The sequence below is a fragment of the Ahaetulla prasina genome, chromosome 2, assembly GCF_028640845.1.
Source record: "Ahaetulla prasina isolate Xishuangbanna chromosome 2, ASM2864084v1, whole genome shotgun sequence".
Lineage (NCBI taxonomy): Eukaryota > Metazoa > Chordata > Lepidosauria > Squamata > Colubridae > Ahaetulla > Ahaetulla prasina.
Genome location: NC_080540.1, coordinates 245,203,198 through 245,220,091, shown reverse-complemented (window position 1 = coordinate 245,220,091; position 16,894 = coordinate 245,203,198). Strand labels below are relative to the sequence as shown.

General features: G+C 37.3%; 1 protein-coding gene across 1 annotated transcript; it reads left to right on the top strand.

Moving 5' to 3' along the window:
• Window positions 1-3,278: 3,278 nt before the first annotated feature.
• PHAX (phosphorylated adaptor for RNA export) lies at window positions 3,279-16,361 on the top strand. The gene is made up of 5 exons (XM_058172592.1): window positions 3,279-3,433; window positions 10,451-11,064; window positions 11,452-11,572; window positions 12,891-12,974; window positions 14,671-16,361. The coding sequence occupies exons 1-5, from the start codon at window positions 3,329-3,331 to the stop codon at window positions 14,935-14,937; spliced, it is 1,191 nt and encodes a 396-aa protein (XP_058028575.1). The 5' UTR covers window positions 3,279-3,328; the 3' UTR covers window positions 14,938-16,361.
• Window positions 16,362-16,894: the final 533 nt, after the last annotated feature.

The following is a 16,894-nucleotide window of genomic DNA, read 5'->3' as shown; positions in this document are numbered from 1 at the left end:
CTTTCAAGTGTACCCGATTACAATTTGGGGTGAGTGTGGCACCGGGGCTGTTCCAAAATTTAATGGAACGACTTCTGCAAGGGCTCCCAGGGTAGTCCCTACTTCGATGATGTATTGATATCAGCTGAAAATTTAGAAGAATTGGGGAGCGCTTGAGAAAGTTCTGGGCATTTTCGGTCAGCGGACTAAAGGTTAAAGTGAACAAATGCCAGATAGGGGTAGAATCCGTCGAGTTCTTGGGCTACAGAATAGACAAGAAAGGAATTCACCCCACTGAGAGCAAGGTCAAGGCAATAAGAAAGGCTCCAGCGCCCAAAAACAAAACAGAGCTACAGGCATTCCTGGGGCTAGTGAATTTTTACGCGGTCTTTTTAAAAAACAAGGCGACCGTTGCTGAGCCGCTGCATAAGCTTCTGGGAAAGAACACTGTTTGGTCTTGGGGAAAGTCGGAAGCTAGGGCTTTCGAAGCAGTAAAAAACCTACTCTCGAGCGATAGCTTACTGATCCAGTATCATAGCTCATTGCCATTATTACTGGTTTGCGATGCCTCCCCTTACGGGGTGGGGGCTGTGCTCAGCCACAGACTTCCAAACGGCACAGAAGCCCCAATAGCCTTCTATTCCAGAACGATGTCCTCGACAGAGAGGAACTATAGCCAGTTGGATAAGGAAGCGCTAGCAATTGTGTCAGGGGTAAAAAAGTTTCACGAATACGTATTTGGTAGAGACTTTGAAATTGTTACTGACCATAGACCGCTGTTAGGGATACTGGCTGGCGACCGCCCAACGCCTGTGGCACTTTCGCCACGATTGACCCGATGGACTATCTTCTTAGCCGCTTATTCCTACAAGCTGCAGCATCGACCCGGAAAAGAATTGGGGCATGCGGACGCCTTAAGCAGATGCCCACTACCAGGGGCGATCGAAGACCCCACTCCGGGGACGCCCATCCTGCTAATTGACTCTTTGGACTCTGGCCCAGTCACATCTAAGGAGGTGGCTCGGGCATCATACCGGGACATTATTTTGAGGACTGTACTCGGTTGGGGACAAAGAGGGTGGCCCGCTGCGCCGGGCGAGCGTTTTAAGGAATTTGTAAAAAAACGTGGGGAACTGTCGGCTCAAGGGGGGTGCCTGCTATGGGGAGATAGAGTGGTGATTCCAGAGAAATTAAGAAAAAGGGTGTTGGATCTCCTGCACAAGGGTCACCCGGGGATCGTTAGGATGAAAGGTCTAGCAAGAAGCTATGTGTGGTGGCCCTTAATGGACTCAGAAATTGCTGAAAGGGTAGGGAAATGCCAGGCCTGCCAAGAGTCCAGACCTCTACCCCCAACGGCCCCGGTTCGGGAATGGGAAAGACCCCAAGGGCCCTGGTCAAGAATCCACATTGACTTTGCCGGCCCCTTCCACGGCCAAACCTTCCTGGTAGTAGTCGATGCCTACTCCAAATGGCTGGAAATCATTCTCATGAGATCCATGACAGCCGAAGCCGTGATCTCAGTCCTACGGCACCTATTTGCAACACACGGGTTGCCTGACACATTGGTTTCTGATAACGGCCCGCAATTCACGGCAACACAGTTTGAGGAATACTTGGCAGAAGAGGGCATCCGCCATGCCCTCTCGGCGCCTTTCCACCCTGCGACGAATGGCCTTGCAGAGCGTTTCATCCGAAGCGCGAAAGAGGCATTATCCAGACTCAAGCCAGGTGACTGGCAATCCAAAATAGACATTTTTCTAGCCGTCCAACACCGAACCCCCTGTGCCACCACCGGCAGAAGCCCTGCCGAATTACTAATGGGCCGCAAACTTAGGTGCCCACTCGATCGTTTAAATCCCAACTATACACCGGAGGGATACAAGGGGGGACTTGAAAAGACAAGAGGAATGGATATAGGCGACCGGGTATGGGCACACAACTATGGTGAGGGCCCGACCTGGGTAGCAGGAAAAATTCTAAACATAACAGGTCCAAATCATACTTGGTAGAGTTAACGGATGGCCGAGTATGGAGGCGACATATAGATCAATTGAGGAAAGCAGTTGGCGGGCAACCCGAGTCAGACGACACCAGCCCTGACTATTCTATGTTTGAACCAACAGCTGACTCAGACCCGGGAAAATCGCAGGACTTAACTGAATTCCCGGAGGTCCAGCGACGCCCACAGGTTCCTGTAGAAAACAGCAGGGACAACTCGGAAAATAATCCAGGGCCGGATGGCCTAGAGGAGGAGCCGAGAGGAGCAAACAGCCCCTCCGGCCAACTCAACCCGCTCCCAGAGACTGTACTGCGCAGGTCCGAAAGAGTCAGGAGACGCCCAGTCTATTTACGTGATTACGTTGAAAAGTAATATGTAAATAAATGTAAATATATAGGTAAAGTGTTTTCTGGGAGGGAAGGAGTGTAATGTATCTTTAAATATTTTGGCGGGAAACAAGCACGTTGCTGATTGGTTGAAGCCGCCGGTTAAACAGTATATAAGGAGAGGTTTTTCCCCAGCCTGGTTGCTGGGTTCACCATATAGTAAAGAGCTGTTGTCACTACCCTGGTCTCCTGCCTCGTTATTGCCCGAATCTAACAGATTTCACTGATATACATTATTTGTGATCAGTGGTGGGGTTCAAGTAATTTAACAACCGGTTCTCTGCCCTAATGATTTCTTCCAACAACCAGTTTGCCGAACTGCTCACAAAGTTAACAACCGGTTCTCCCGAAGTGGTGCGAACTGGCTGAATCCCACCACTGTTTGTGATGTTATAGTATGACAGAAAAGGAAAATGGTTTAGTAAATCAGGAACATTTATTTAAATGATATTCAGCAACTGCTATATTTTATGCTCTTAGCATTAACTGTAAACTCTTCTTTTTGACAAAACCTGAAAACGCCTGCTACCACCCCCAAATCAATGACTCCTGGTCTACCAGTAGACCCATCACAATGTGTAGGTAGACATCTAAAAAATTGACATGTCATGTCGTGAATACAGCTTTAATATACAACGGATGTTTTTCACCATCACCGTCCCTTCTTTCTTGTATCCTGAGAAAACAATCCCAAGCATCCGGGTTTTAGATTTTGCAGCATAAAATACAGGTCTGAAAAGACCAACGCGGGAAATCTCTCAATATAGAAAACAAATGTACATTCATGGGCTGAAAGAAATTAAAAGACTACAATTCCCACGAAGTTTCGAGAAGGAAGGGGAGGAAATGCTCATTGTTCCGCCTTTTTTTCCTCAGAGCAAAGGATTGTGGTCGCTGTAGTTTTTCTGGTCTTTAGGCCAGTACTTATTTCTTCGCGACTCCCGGTCTAATTGAGAGAGGGAAGATGGCGTCGGAAGTTCCAAGAATGGAGCAGGAAGTCGAAGATGGAGAGATTTCGAGCTCGGACTGCGAAATGCCGGTCTCGGCTCCTTCCAGGAGTCCCCAACAGGTCTGGGAAACTCTTACCAGTTCTTCCTGTGGGCTGAAGGCTTAGGAGGAGAGCCGGTGTTTTCCTCCACAGAGGAAAACCGGCGAGCTTTGCAATGCGTAGGACGGTGAGGTTAGCATCTTTGGGAGGAAGCTTGCAATCCGAGTCTTCCCGCTCTTATTTTGGCACCATCCCATTGGAATGAATGTCTAGGCTTTTTCCCCCCGCCTGAACCGGGGTGAGATCCGGCTCCTACCCGCCAAGCAATAAGTTGTTGCTATTTCTTAGTGCATCGGCTTCTCCCAAGCTTTAAGCGACTTTTCAGTGTATTAGACAGAAAGAAATTATCATTTTAGCAGAACCTAATACCGAGGTATAAGATTGCAGTTGTTATTATTTGGATGATTCCCTGGATATATGAGCCAGTAATAGGACGGAGTGTTTTATTCTAGGGATTACAACCGGCAGACCCTGTTTCAGGATCTATTTTGAAGAGGAAGACGTGGTTTTTTCTCTTTATCCAGAAGCGTTTTGTGCTTAGCCACATCTCGGTTTCCCCCTAATTACTGTTAATTTTCAAATTGTGGATAGGTGCGGTGGTTTGTCTCATTTAAATATTCCTATTAGGAAAATGGATTTATTCTTGCTGTGCGGGTTTTGAGCTCTTTCACTTTCGTTTTCCTAGTTTTTTGGGGAGAAATTCCTCAAACAGCACAATGTCTCAGTCTGCATTAAGATATCCAAATATACTTCTGAAGAGACAATAACTTTAAATTTGATCTTCGTGCTTAAAGACATGCTAATTTTAACTTATTAAATGTGAAAAAAAATAGTGGTACATGATAGTTCAGACTCATTTGCTTAAAAAGTGTCCCCACATATGTCTAGTCTGGAGCCATTATGTCAGATATAAGCTATACAGAATCAGCAAAATTTATTTTCTAACCTTTATGACTTCATCGTTAGTTTTCTAAAAATAAAAGACATTATTTAGATGGGTTATTAGTGAGATTATATAAAGTCAAAGTGAAATATCACTCAAGCATAAGATTTTATATATATCAGTTAAAATACTACTGGCTCAGAAGTATACACAGGACATGTTGCTTGCAACAATTCTAGCACCCTGAAGCCTTAGTAGGATGTTTAATTCAATTTTATTTCAATTGCTTATGGAAAGCACCAGAATTATTCAGATTATGGCAGTCTCTAACAATTGTTAAATAATAAACTAACTAAAAGAAATGTCCTACTGTAAGTTGTTTCACTGATGATGTATAAGTTCAGTATTGATTACTTAGCTAATTCATCTTCTAAAAGCTCTTGGTCAGGTTGGCTCATTCTTCCATAGTTGGTAATAATGTAAGCATTTCATCAGCAGTTTGATTAAATGATTTCTAACAGAATAAAGCAAATTCTAGAAGCTGAATTTCTTTTCCAATATTTCTATTAAATATTGCTAACCTCATTGTTCCAAGTATACTAAGCTAGCTTTGTACATGCCAGCAGCTGCTAGGATATTCTGCTTTGCATTGGAAAGTGTGTACAATTCCTTCAGTAGGTGAATGAAAAATTAATTTGTGGAGTATATCTTAAAACAGGAATGTCAAACTCGATTCCATTGAGGGCCACATCAGTGTTGTGTTTGACCTTTGAGGGCCGGAGTGGATGTGGTAAACTCGATGTCACTCATGTCGGGGATGCCTGTGGTGGCCCAAGTGCTCTGCCAGTGAAAACAGGCTTCCAAGCTCTGTTTTTGATGTGACAGTCTCCTGCAACCCTGTGCCAGTGAAGACGGAGCTCAGGGGAGCCGCATACAGCCCTCCTGTATGTGCCCCCCCCCGACTGTGGGCCAATCCTTCACTGTTTCCAGGGTGGCCCCACGAGGCAGATCTAAGCACCCCGCGGACCTGATCCGGGCCCAGGCCTTGAGTTTGACACCCCTGTCTTAAAATGTCTAAAATAACCCATAATTGAAAATTAAAGCTGACATATACTTTAACACAGAAATTTCTGGACTGTAGTTCTGTTTATGGGCTTGTTTTTTGTTTTTTTTAATTGAAAAAGTTTTAAGAAACAAAAACCTTTTTCCCCCTCCCTCCCAGAAAACCCCCTTCCCCCCTCCCTTTCCCCCCCCCCCCCGGCTTCCTGGGTCAATCACAAGGTATTGTTATACATAAACCAAACATAGAGTAAAATTTTCCCTTCTAATCCAATTAACCTCATCCAAATCTTTTCATCTCCCAACCCCCTCCCCATTATATAAAATAATACTTCCTAATTATTCAAAGGCAATCTGATATTTCTTAATCTGATATCTGTTTTGTAAATAATCAATCCATTTTTTCCATTCAATTAAATATCTTTCCTGCGTATTGTCTTTCAAAAAAACTGAGATTTTAGCCATTTCAGCCAAATTAGCGACTTTCAATATCCATTTTTCTATTGTAGGTACCTCTTCTTTCTTCCAGTATTGTCCAATCAACAGTCTTGCTGCTGTTATTAAATTCAGAATCAATTTAATCTCAATCCCTGTACAATCCGCTATAATTCCCAAAAGGAAAAATTGCGGCAGGAACTTTATCTTCTTCTTCAGTACATTTTGAATAATCCACCAAATTCTTATCCAAAAGGCCTTAATTTTCTTGCAAGTCCACCAAATATGAAAATATGTAGCGTCATCACAATCACACCTCCAACATTTCGCTTGGATATCAGGATACATACATGATAATTTTTTGGGATCTAAGTGCCATCTATAAAACATCTTATAAAAATTTTCCCTTAAATTCTGTGCTTGTGTAAACTTAACATTTCTAACCCAGATTTTCTCCCATGTTTCCAACATTATTGGTTCCTGAATATTCTGTGCCCATTTTATCATACAGTCCTTTACCAAATCCTTTTCCGAATCTATTTCAAGCAACACATTATACAATCTCTTTATATGCTCCTGGGTCTGATTTCTAATTTGCTTTATTAAATTTTCCTCCCTTTGCATTATACCAATTTTTTGATCTTCTTTCCATCTTTTGTTGTAAATGTTGTACCTTGATGAACGTATCTTTTCTTTTATGTAACACTGAGAGCATATGCACCAAGACAAATTCCTTGTGTGTCCAATCACACTTGGCCAATAAAATTCTATTCTATTCTATTCTATTCTATTCTATCTAGCACTTAGTTGCCCATATTGAAACCAAGTATAATTCCTCCCTTCTTCATTTAATACCTGTAATGATTTTAATTGCAATCTACCTCCTTCAGCATACAAAAGTTCTTTATAAGTAATCTTTTCCTGTTTCTGTTCTATATTTATATTCTCTATTGCATGTCTGGGGCTTACCCGTATAGGAATCTTGTAGTCTAGTTTATAAGAATATTTTTTCCAGACCCGCAAAAGAGCACTTCTCAACACATGATTCTTAAAAGCCCTATCCACTTTTTTTCATAAAATAAATACGCATGCCATCCATATAACAAGTCATAACCTTCTATGTTCAAAATTCTTTCTTCCGTTAAATTAAACCAGTCACTTATTACTGAAAGGGCTACTGCTTCATAATATAGTTTAAAATTAGGCCACCTCTTTCCCGTGAGTCCTGTATTATTTTCATTTTAACCCTCGCCTTTTTTGTTTATGGGCTTGTTTTTGTTTCTGCTTTTTTCCCTTTTAAAATGTTCAGACTCTTTTTTTTTAAAAAAAAGAAGAAAGAATAACTTTAGAGCATGGGTGTCAAACTTGGCACATCATGCCGCCGTCACGTGACATTTTGTGGCGTTTTTCCCATTCGCGGAGCAAGGATGGGCATGACCTCCACATGATGCATCTGGCTCTCAGGCCGCCAGTTTGACACCCCTGCTCTAGAATGAAACAGAAGAGTACCTCTGTTTCCTCTGGTTGGAATGTAAACCTGTCCCATTTTCTAAAGGTGAATTGCCTTCAGAAGAGGAGTAACAATGTTTCTATGGTACCAGCAGCATCTGCAGACAGGAAAGATGAAAAGGGATGGCAGAAGCAGTATTGCAAGCCCACTTCTTTCATTTCTATATTTTATGTTGGTGCATGTACAAAAGGGGTGGGACTTACATTGTGATGCTAATATCATTTGTCACCTTGCCTTTTTGACTTTCTCTGCAGATGTCATTGCCATGTATCAAGATGTAGTTTCAGAGTTCTGTGAAGTTCTTAAGCAACTTCCCCATTGAAGGGGACATACAAAGATCTAAAGCTTTCCTGCATAGGCCCTGGTTCATTGGGCTTATTACTACATGGTTTCATGAATATCTGCATCCAAATACAGATAATCCTTGACTTAAAGCCACCTGTTTAATGACCGTTCAGAGTTACAATGGCATTGAAAAACAGTGACTTATCATGGATGCTGCAAAAGTCATGTTCTCATGACTTTTGCAGCATCACCAATCACATGATCAAACTTTGGGTGCTTGCGAACCAGCATATATTTACAATGGTTGCAACATCCTGGTGTCCTTTTCCTAAAGCTTCTGACAAGCAAAATCAATGGGGGAAACCAGATTCACTTAATGACCACATGATTCACTTAACAACTGTAGTGATTCACTTAACAGCCATGGCAAAAGGAACAAAAATGGGTTATGACTCGCTTAACTGCCTTGCTTAGCAACGGAAATTATGGTTTCAGTTGTAAGGTGGATCTACAACTTCCATGATTCTCAGAAAACTATGTATGACCATTCAGGTTGTCTGTCCAATTAAACTTTTCAAGCAGAAGATACAAGGAATTTCATTTTTCAGTAGCAGATGATATAATTTAAATCTTTGTATGAAGGCAAAGAAACTTGTATCCAATACATCAGAAAAATACTGAAATCTTCTGTGAATTTCAGTAATCTTTATTTTCTCCTCTCATGAAATCTCCTCAAGATAAAACTAAGTAGAATGTGGTTGAGTTAAGAACTATTAAAGAACTAGCTAAGAACTATTAATAGCAATGTAAATATTAGCGATAATAACTTGTAAATAGAAAGTCAGGTCAGTATGCCCTGTATGTCAGTATAGTTTATATCCATATGAAGAGTACATAGATGACTGCTGTGACAAGTATGAATTGCCATTAGCAGATCAAAAAGATTTTGAAGAAGATTTAGTGATCTTTTTTCCTGGTCCCGTTAGGAGAAAAACATGCCCCAAACACAGCCAAAATAATTGGCTGATTCATACATGTTTGTATTGCTTTGTTTTACATCTGATTTTTACATCTGATTTTTATAGTGTAATATCTGTTTAAAGGTATCTCCTATTTTGTTTAATGGAGCTTTCTTATAAGTAAGTAGTAACATGTTCATTGGATTGGTATGAATGTTTATGTTTGTGCTAGGAGTTACTTTTTAATGCAGTTATAGAAAAAGATTAATTGGTGTGGTAAAAAGTAGGCATCAGCATCTTCTACAAAATGTGAGTGAACTGTTGACATCATCAGTTGCAATCAGATTCAAGAATTGTTAAAATGTGCTTAGAAAACCTTACACTATCAAATATCCTTTAATTGCAAAGCACTAAAATGTTGAATATGGCCAAGATGTTCTGAAGACAGTCTTCTATTTCTGCAGTGTAACAAGGAAAAGGCTAGTATAAAATTAGCTGTATAAACTAGTATTCTCTTCCCAATTTGCTGCTCTCCAAATGTATTGGGCAATAATGTAGAAATCTATAATCATCAGCCAGCAAGGTATTAAAAGCACAATAGAACCATGGTTAAAAGACTTTGGCCTAAATTCTTATTGCATTATATGGTGAAAATATCTTTATTTGAAATATTGCTGGTTACATATGTGTGTGACTGTTTTGATAACTTGCATATGACAGTACTGAATACCATTCTGCCATTCATTCTTTATCACTTTATAGTTAGTTAGACATATAAGTGTCTATATATTTTCAATGTGGTGAATAAACATGAACGAACTTTACAGTAAAAAATGATATATTTAATATTGCAAACAATTGTTAAGACAATTGCACTATAGTTTTTTAATTGGCAATAGCTATAGCCTTAGACTTATATTCTGCCCCATTGTATTTTACAGCACTCTCTGAGTGCTTTACAATGTCAGCATATTGCCTCCAATAATCTGGGTCCTCATTTTACTGACCTTGGAGGGATGGAAGGCTGAGCCCATCAGGATCAAACACCTGGCAGTGGGCAGAATTAGCATGCAATACTGTGTTCTAACCACTGTGCCACCAAGGCTCTTAATTATTATATGTAAAGAAATCTGAAATAAAATTCATTAAGTAGCTCAATTTTTCTACAATTTTTAAAACAAATTCTTAACTATCTAGCAAACACTAGAGTTTGTGCTTTATAGAACAGCAAGTTCTTCAGGAAAGAGGGGAACAGATTAGATTATGTTGCATTACATTAGATAGATAGAGTGAGTGAGTGAGTGAGTGAGTGAGTGAGTGAGTGAGTGAGTGAGTGAGTATATGTGATATGAGTGTACTATCAGTAGATGATTGATTTGTGTGCATTGTTAACAGATTTCATATTAAATCCAGCTAAAGGTACTTAGATATCCTTTTACTCTCAACTTTCAATCAGTTGATTTCATCAGCTGTCTGGGTTATATATTCTTTCGTTTCATCAAGCAAAAAGTGCACTTCAAATATATTGGACTACTATCTGCATTAAGCAGCAAGGTTGACATAATGAATAACATTTAATTTTTTATTAAATTAATTAAATTGGTTTTTTAAAAAAAATATTGTAATAATATGGATTATTTTTATACAAGTACAGGTACAAAGTACTCCGTTAAATTTTCTGTTGTACCTGAAGTTCTGTTCACTCTCCCCAAATTCCCTTAATTGTTTTTGTGTGTTGGGGGCTCTCTAAATATTCTCCTCCAATATAAATGTCTGCAAACTATGGATTTATAATTAATCCCTATTAACATTTCAGCAGTTTTTCTCTTAAAATGCTATCTAGGGTACATGAGAAAAAGATAAAAATAGATTTTTTTTAATATAAATATGTACCATTTATATTTCAGAATGAAAACGATAATCCAGCAATATCTTTTCCAAGCAGCAGTTCACTATCAGCAACAAGTGTTCCTTATCGGACAGTGAAAAGTATGGATTCAACCGATGAAAGTTTTTCGGATTCTGATGAAGAGAGTGGCCTTTGGAAGCGAAAGCGACAAAAATGTTCAAACCTTCCTCCCCCCAAACCAGAGCTTTTCCAGTTTTCTCCAAACTCTCACAAACAGATCCCTAAAAAAGTCAACAATATATGGGGTGAAGTTTTGCAAAGACAGAATCAAGATGATATGGCAAAAAACCTTGGGATTCTATGGATGGATGGCAACCTGGACAAAAGTCGAGGATCAGAGACCTACAACTACATGTTAGCAAAACAGTTGATAAAACAATCTGAATCAGAAGTAGTGAAGACATTAGACAAAGAGTTGGATGAATATATGCAGGATGATAAAAAGACTGTATCAAAAGAAGAGGAGGAAGAGGTGAATAGACAAGGTATCTGGAAACGGAAAAGGCCCATAAAGGAGAGACTGGGTCAAAGACAAGAAATGATTTATAAAGGGAGGTATGAAATTACAGAAGATGATCCTGAAGAAAAAGTGGCAGATGAAATTGCCTATCGGTAAGATTTTGATGTTTTATTTGAAAGATTTTCAACAAAAGCCATATTTTAAGATAATAGCAAAAGATAAACATATTCTGGTTTTGAATAATTTTTTTATTAAAGTATTTTTGGTCTTAAAGAAAGGCTGTGGTTTAGATAAATAACTTTAAAATCCCTTCAATTATTTTGTTACTTAGAGTGCTAAATAGGTAAACCTTCCAGAACTTTCTTTCTTGTAAACAACATACATTTATACACTATCCATGTCACTAATTATGATAACAAAAGGAAAACTATTTGACATCAGATATACCAAAACATTTTTAAAATTTGTAATAATGGATTTGTTTTTGAAAATATTGTCACTCAAATTACTTGGCAAATACATTTTCACCTTTCTTTCAGGCTTCATGAACCAAAGAAAGATCTAATTGTACGGGTAGTGAAAATCATTGGGAAAAAGAAATCTATTGAACTACTGATGAAAACAGCTGAGGTGGAACAAAATGGAGGTCTTTTAATAATGGTAAGAAATAATTTGTCATGTGGTTTGTTAGAATTGCAACTAAATAATACTAAATGAGACCAAATGGTATTTCCTTTCCTATATTTTTCCAGTTTGCTGTCATTGTTACTACTGATAATGTCAATTTATCACCCAATGAATACCTTTGTTGCTACCAACCAGATAGATCCACTTGAGGAGCCACTTTACGTACTAAATTCCTCCTTTCATATCCATAATCCTTATCAGATTAGATGTACACCTATCAGATACTTTCTTTTGGTAATTCTACCTGCCTAAAAGCCCAATAAATTCACATCAATTCACTTTTCATATTCTCATCAGTCTCTTTAATCTGGATAATAATACTTATATACACAAAGCAGTATAACCTTTTTCCAGAATTAAAATTCCTTGGTATTTGATGGATTATGTAAAATAAACTAAATTTTACCTACATCTTTAGTGCTTTATTACCATCATGTAACATTAAACATTTCAGTTACTGTATCCCCAGAATATTTCCAATACAATTGTATAATTTCAATAAATTTTAGAAAATACCTCTAATATTTCTAAAGCTAAAATACTTGCACATAGTAAACATTTGTATTCCAATTCAGGAATCCACATGTTTCCTGGATATTACTACTCTGATTTATTATATACGTTGGGAGCTCCAGCAACAAATTAAATGTGGAAAATAAAGGTCGTTTTTGACATTTTCTACATGAATTTTGATTTTGGGGAAAATAAAAAAAATTGTATTTACATGAGGAGAAGAATTGGAAAGATGAATTTTTATTCAGAAAATATGGATTCTATAGAAATCAGACTTGAGAGGCTATCTGAAGGAAGTCTGCATAGTTGGAAAAGAAGCCAAAGCAGAAAGACTCTTTAAGGTTTCCAAACTTAACTTCTAATCTCTCTAAAACAATAGGAATAACAAATAATAATATAATTTGGTTTTTTGGGGTCTTTTTGTTTACCAGCTCTTTAAAAAAAATACAAGTGCTGTTTCCATAAATTTTAGAACACCAGAGAAATAAATAGCATTGTAACACATTGCTATCTTGCCAGAAACCCTCTGGAGAAACAAAATAGGGAGAAACCATAATCTCAATTTGCTACTTTATTTCTTTAACCCCTATATTTTCAGTTTATACAGTCAGTGTTTCAATAATTATATAAACCCCTGTTAATATTTTTTACAAGTAACTAATATTTGCATTTTCTATTCTCATTGTACCTCAGATATATATTCAGATTCCAAGCAACAAAACATTTGATATGTTTTACACTTGCTGCTTTTAAAAGGTTTATTTTTTCATCATTCCAGGATGGTTCTAGAAGAAGAACTCCAGGTGGAGTTTATATAAACCTGTTGAAAAACACACCTTGCATAACCAGTGAACAAATCAAGGTAAATATTAATTTCTACATTCCAATTTGCAGCATAGTTTTCTTACAGCTTAAGAAAATCTTCTATTAATACAATATTCGGGCTTTATTTTCTCACATTCCTTTATGCATTTCATGAAATACAGGTAGTCCTTAATTTATGGCCACAATTGAGCCCAAAATTTCTGTTGCAAAGTAAGACAGTTGTTAAGTGAGTTTTGCCCCATTTTGTGACCATTCTTGCCACAGTTGTTAATGAATCACTGCAGTTGTTAAGTTAGTAAAAAGGTTGTTAAGTGAATCTGGCTTCCCCATTGACTTTGCTTGTCAGAAGGTCACAAAAGGGGATCACATGACCCCATAAAACTGGCAGCCATTATACATGCCAGTTTCCCAGAGGCCAAATTCTGATCATGTGACCATGGGAATCCTGCAACAGTTATAAGTGTGAAAAATGGCCATAAGTCGCTTTTTCAGGGCCATCGTCACTTCAGATGATCAGTAAACAAATGGTTGTAAATCGAGCACTTCCTGACAGCTGTTTTCTATATTGCTAACCTAAGCTTTCATTCTTAATTTTCTTAGTGTTGTAGAGGTTAGTCCTAAGAAATTTCATGTTCAACTCTTTCTCGTATATCTGCAAGTATGCAAAAATGAACAGACAAAAAAGAAGGTTATACATTCAAAATCAGCATTCCCTAATAATTAAATTCTTCATTTTTCAGGCAACTGCCTATAAATAAAGTTACTCTTCTCAATAATATAATGATGGAATAATCCAAGCCATCAAAATAGTAACGATAATTCTCTTATTGAAGTCATGAGGCCTCCATTGTAGTAAGTCAGCTAAATAACACCCCACTGTTGTGTTCTATATTTGGATCCTGTCCAACTCTATTTGAAAGATGTATGGAGCTGATGGTAGTTACTGCCTAGTGCTTTTCTTTATTTCAAACTGTAGGATGACTATTCTTTTCATACGGAATCTCAGTATGCAGTTTTGCTCTCTGTAGGGCTTCCTTGTAGAGTACATTTTAAATGTGTAATGAAGAAAAACATATGTAATCTTTACAAGACATGAAGTTCCAAAAGTGGATGGAAGAGAATGCCGAATTGATGGGCCAGTCCACTTTATTGCTTAGCTTCTCTTTCTTCTGAGCTAAAGACAAAGGGGAGGACCCTCATGTAGAATCTCTGCAGGGATGTATTTGGGAAATATGACATGGGCCTACCAACAACCTGGACATCTTTCTACCTTCCCAAAGCTAATTCTCCAAAAGACAAAGGGTCACTTCTCTGACAATATTTCAAAGCCAAATTCTCCTTGTAGCATATATCATATCTACAATAAACTGACTCATTTTCCTGATATTTTTCCCCCTTCCTTTCAATAGATCCAAAGTATGTCTCTCAATTTTTAGAAACACTCTTTCTCAATATTATAAACGGAAGGGCATTTATTTCATTATAAAATTATTATTTTATAACAAGGCTTTCTTTTAACTCTACGGAGAAGAATACATTTTCAAATACCGTAATTCTGAAGCAATATTTTGGGGTGGGGGTGGGAAATGGCTTTTTTTTTAAAAACTTGAGGATTCTTCGTTAAGTAGCCCTGATTAGCTCTATAAGTTGGTTAGGGCAGTTGGTGTTTTGTGAAAGCTGCTTTTGTCTATTATTCCTTCTCACTTCATGGGGTATTAACATTCTCTTTAAAGGAAATCTTCTATATTGAAAATCAAAAGGAGTATGAGAACAAATGTGCTGCGAAGAAGAGGAGATTTCAAGTGCTGGGCAAAAAGATGAAGCAAGCTATTAAAGGACTTAATCTTCAGGAATACGACGATGCCTCCCGAGAGACTTTTGCCAGTGACACAAATGAAGCCCTGGCTTCTCTGGATGACTTGCAAGAAGGACATGGGGAAATAGAACATGTTTATGAAGCAGATGAAGGTGTTAGTAACTTTTGGGTACTAAACACTTGAGGAATCAAAATCTTTGTGATGTATACATTAATGGTCAATTTTATATTATATCTTTTCATTAGTTGCAATAGTGCCTATTAATGTGAATCAGTCACATGCTGGAAAGGACCATTTTATTTCTTACAATTGATGCTTAAGTTTTCAGTTTGCTTCAGATCATGAATGCTCTACATCTTTATTTAGTTCATAATTTGTTAACAGACACTTAACACCTAATGCACATTCTTTCATCTCACGGTTAGTTTTAACATTAGGGGAAAAAAAACATGAATGCTCTCATTCCAAAAATAAAACCTGTGTATGGAACTGAATATAACTGCATGGAAACACTATTTCATTTCACTAATAGTAATAGAAACAAATATCATTCTGACACATACTCTGTACGGAAGCCTTTTATCTGATCGTTATTTTCATGATGAATTTTGGAACAGGTTTTGCCTATGAGCCAGATTGGTATTCAGTTTGCTTGCAAGATTTTATAGATGGAACAGTAAGGAATATAATGCAGCCATTTCAAATGTTTTTTATTTGAATGCCTTTTGCAGTTGAAAAGGTTACTTCTAAAGAAGACATGGTATTGTCCAGTTTGTCTCCTGTTTTAATGATAGAACCTGAGGTTTTGTTCTGTAATACAGAGTGATAAATACTACACATTGCACGCATAGAGAATTTCAATTTCAGCTTACATTAACCATTTTCTGAGAAAATAATATAAACTTAAAATAATTAAACTTTTCTCTTTTACAGTTTGTTCAGTTTTCAGTTTCTTATACCTGAGTTTTGAGCTAACAATCCTCCATCAAATTAGCTGTATTAAAAGTAGACCATTTAAATCAGTAAATCTTAAGTTAGTTGTGGCTTAGACTTAATAGATATCAGAAAACTGAAGAATAACTCAGTTTGAATTTAGCCAGCATAAATGGGTACAGAACTTGTCTCAGTTTCACATTTTGTTTTGAAATTAATAATTCTGAAGATGGGAGTTGGCTATAAGATTTAATCTCCATTGTTATCCCGGTTAATTACAATGATCTTAAAAGAACAAAAAAATGAAGAAATCAATCAGTAATTTGTATGAATCATAGCAGTAGACTTATGTATCATAAGTCTAAGGTTTCACAAGATTAGAGTGGAAATTGCAAATCTGGTTTAATTTTCATTTATAATATGTAAAATAAATAAAATTATTCACTTTTATTTATTCAATTTGCTTTTTGGGGGGATTTTTTGGATGGATTTTTTTAGGATTTCCAGTTGGCCTTTAAAAAAATGAAAGAGGTAGGATAGTAAAATGAATTCTGTGTTGCTTAGGTTATTCTGTCAATATATCAAACTTCAGCACTGGTAGTTAAATCCTTGAAGAGCAACAGCTTCTTTCAGTTATGTACATTTGTGTGTATTAAATTTTTAGTTCAAACTTACCCAATGAATTTCGGTGATTTTATTGTGAAAACAGGAGATGCTGCTGAGCAAAAACAGTTTTGTATATTAAAAGGACTTGCCCACTGAACTGCCTGTAGCAAAGTTATATTTTCCCCCTCAAGTCTTCCTTTATTATCACAAAGAAGCCATACTGCCTTGGAATGATTTAATCAATTTTTAGTTATTGTTATGATGTTTAAATTTTTTTAAAAAAAATATTGGTAAAGTAGGTGAGAGGTAGAGCTGTTCCTGTTGGATTGATATTTGTCATTTATGCATTTTTCCTTTCATGTACATATTTGTTCCTGATTTATGAATCCTTTGAGAAAGAAATAAGTTATAAATTAGTATATATTTTATCAACCACTAGAGAAAGTACAGATAGTCCTTGACTTACAACATTACATTCGTTTAGTGACTGTTCAAAGTTACAATGGCACTGACTTACGAAAAAACTGACATGTCTATTTTTCACACGATCATTGCAGCATCCCCACATGATCAGAATTTGGACGCTTGGCAACAGGAATGT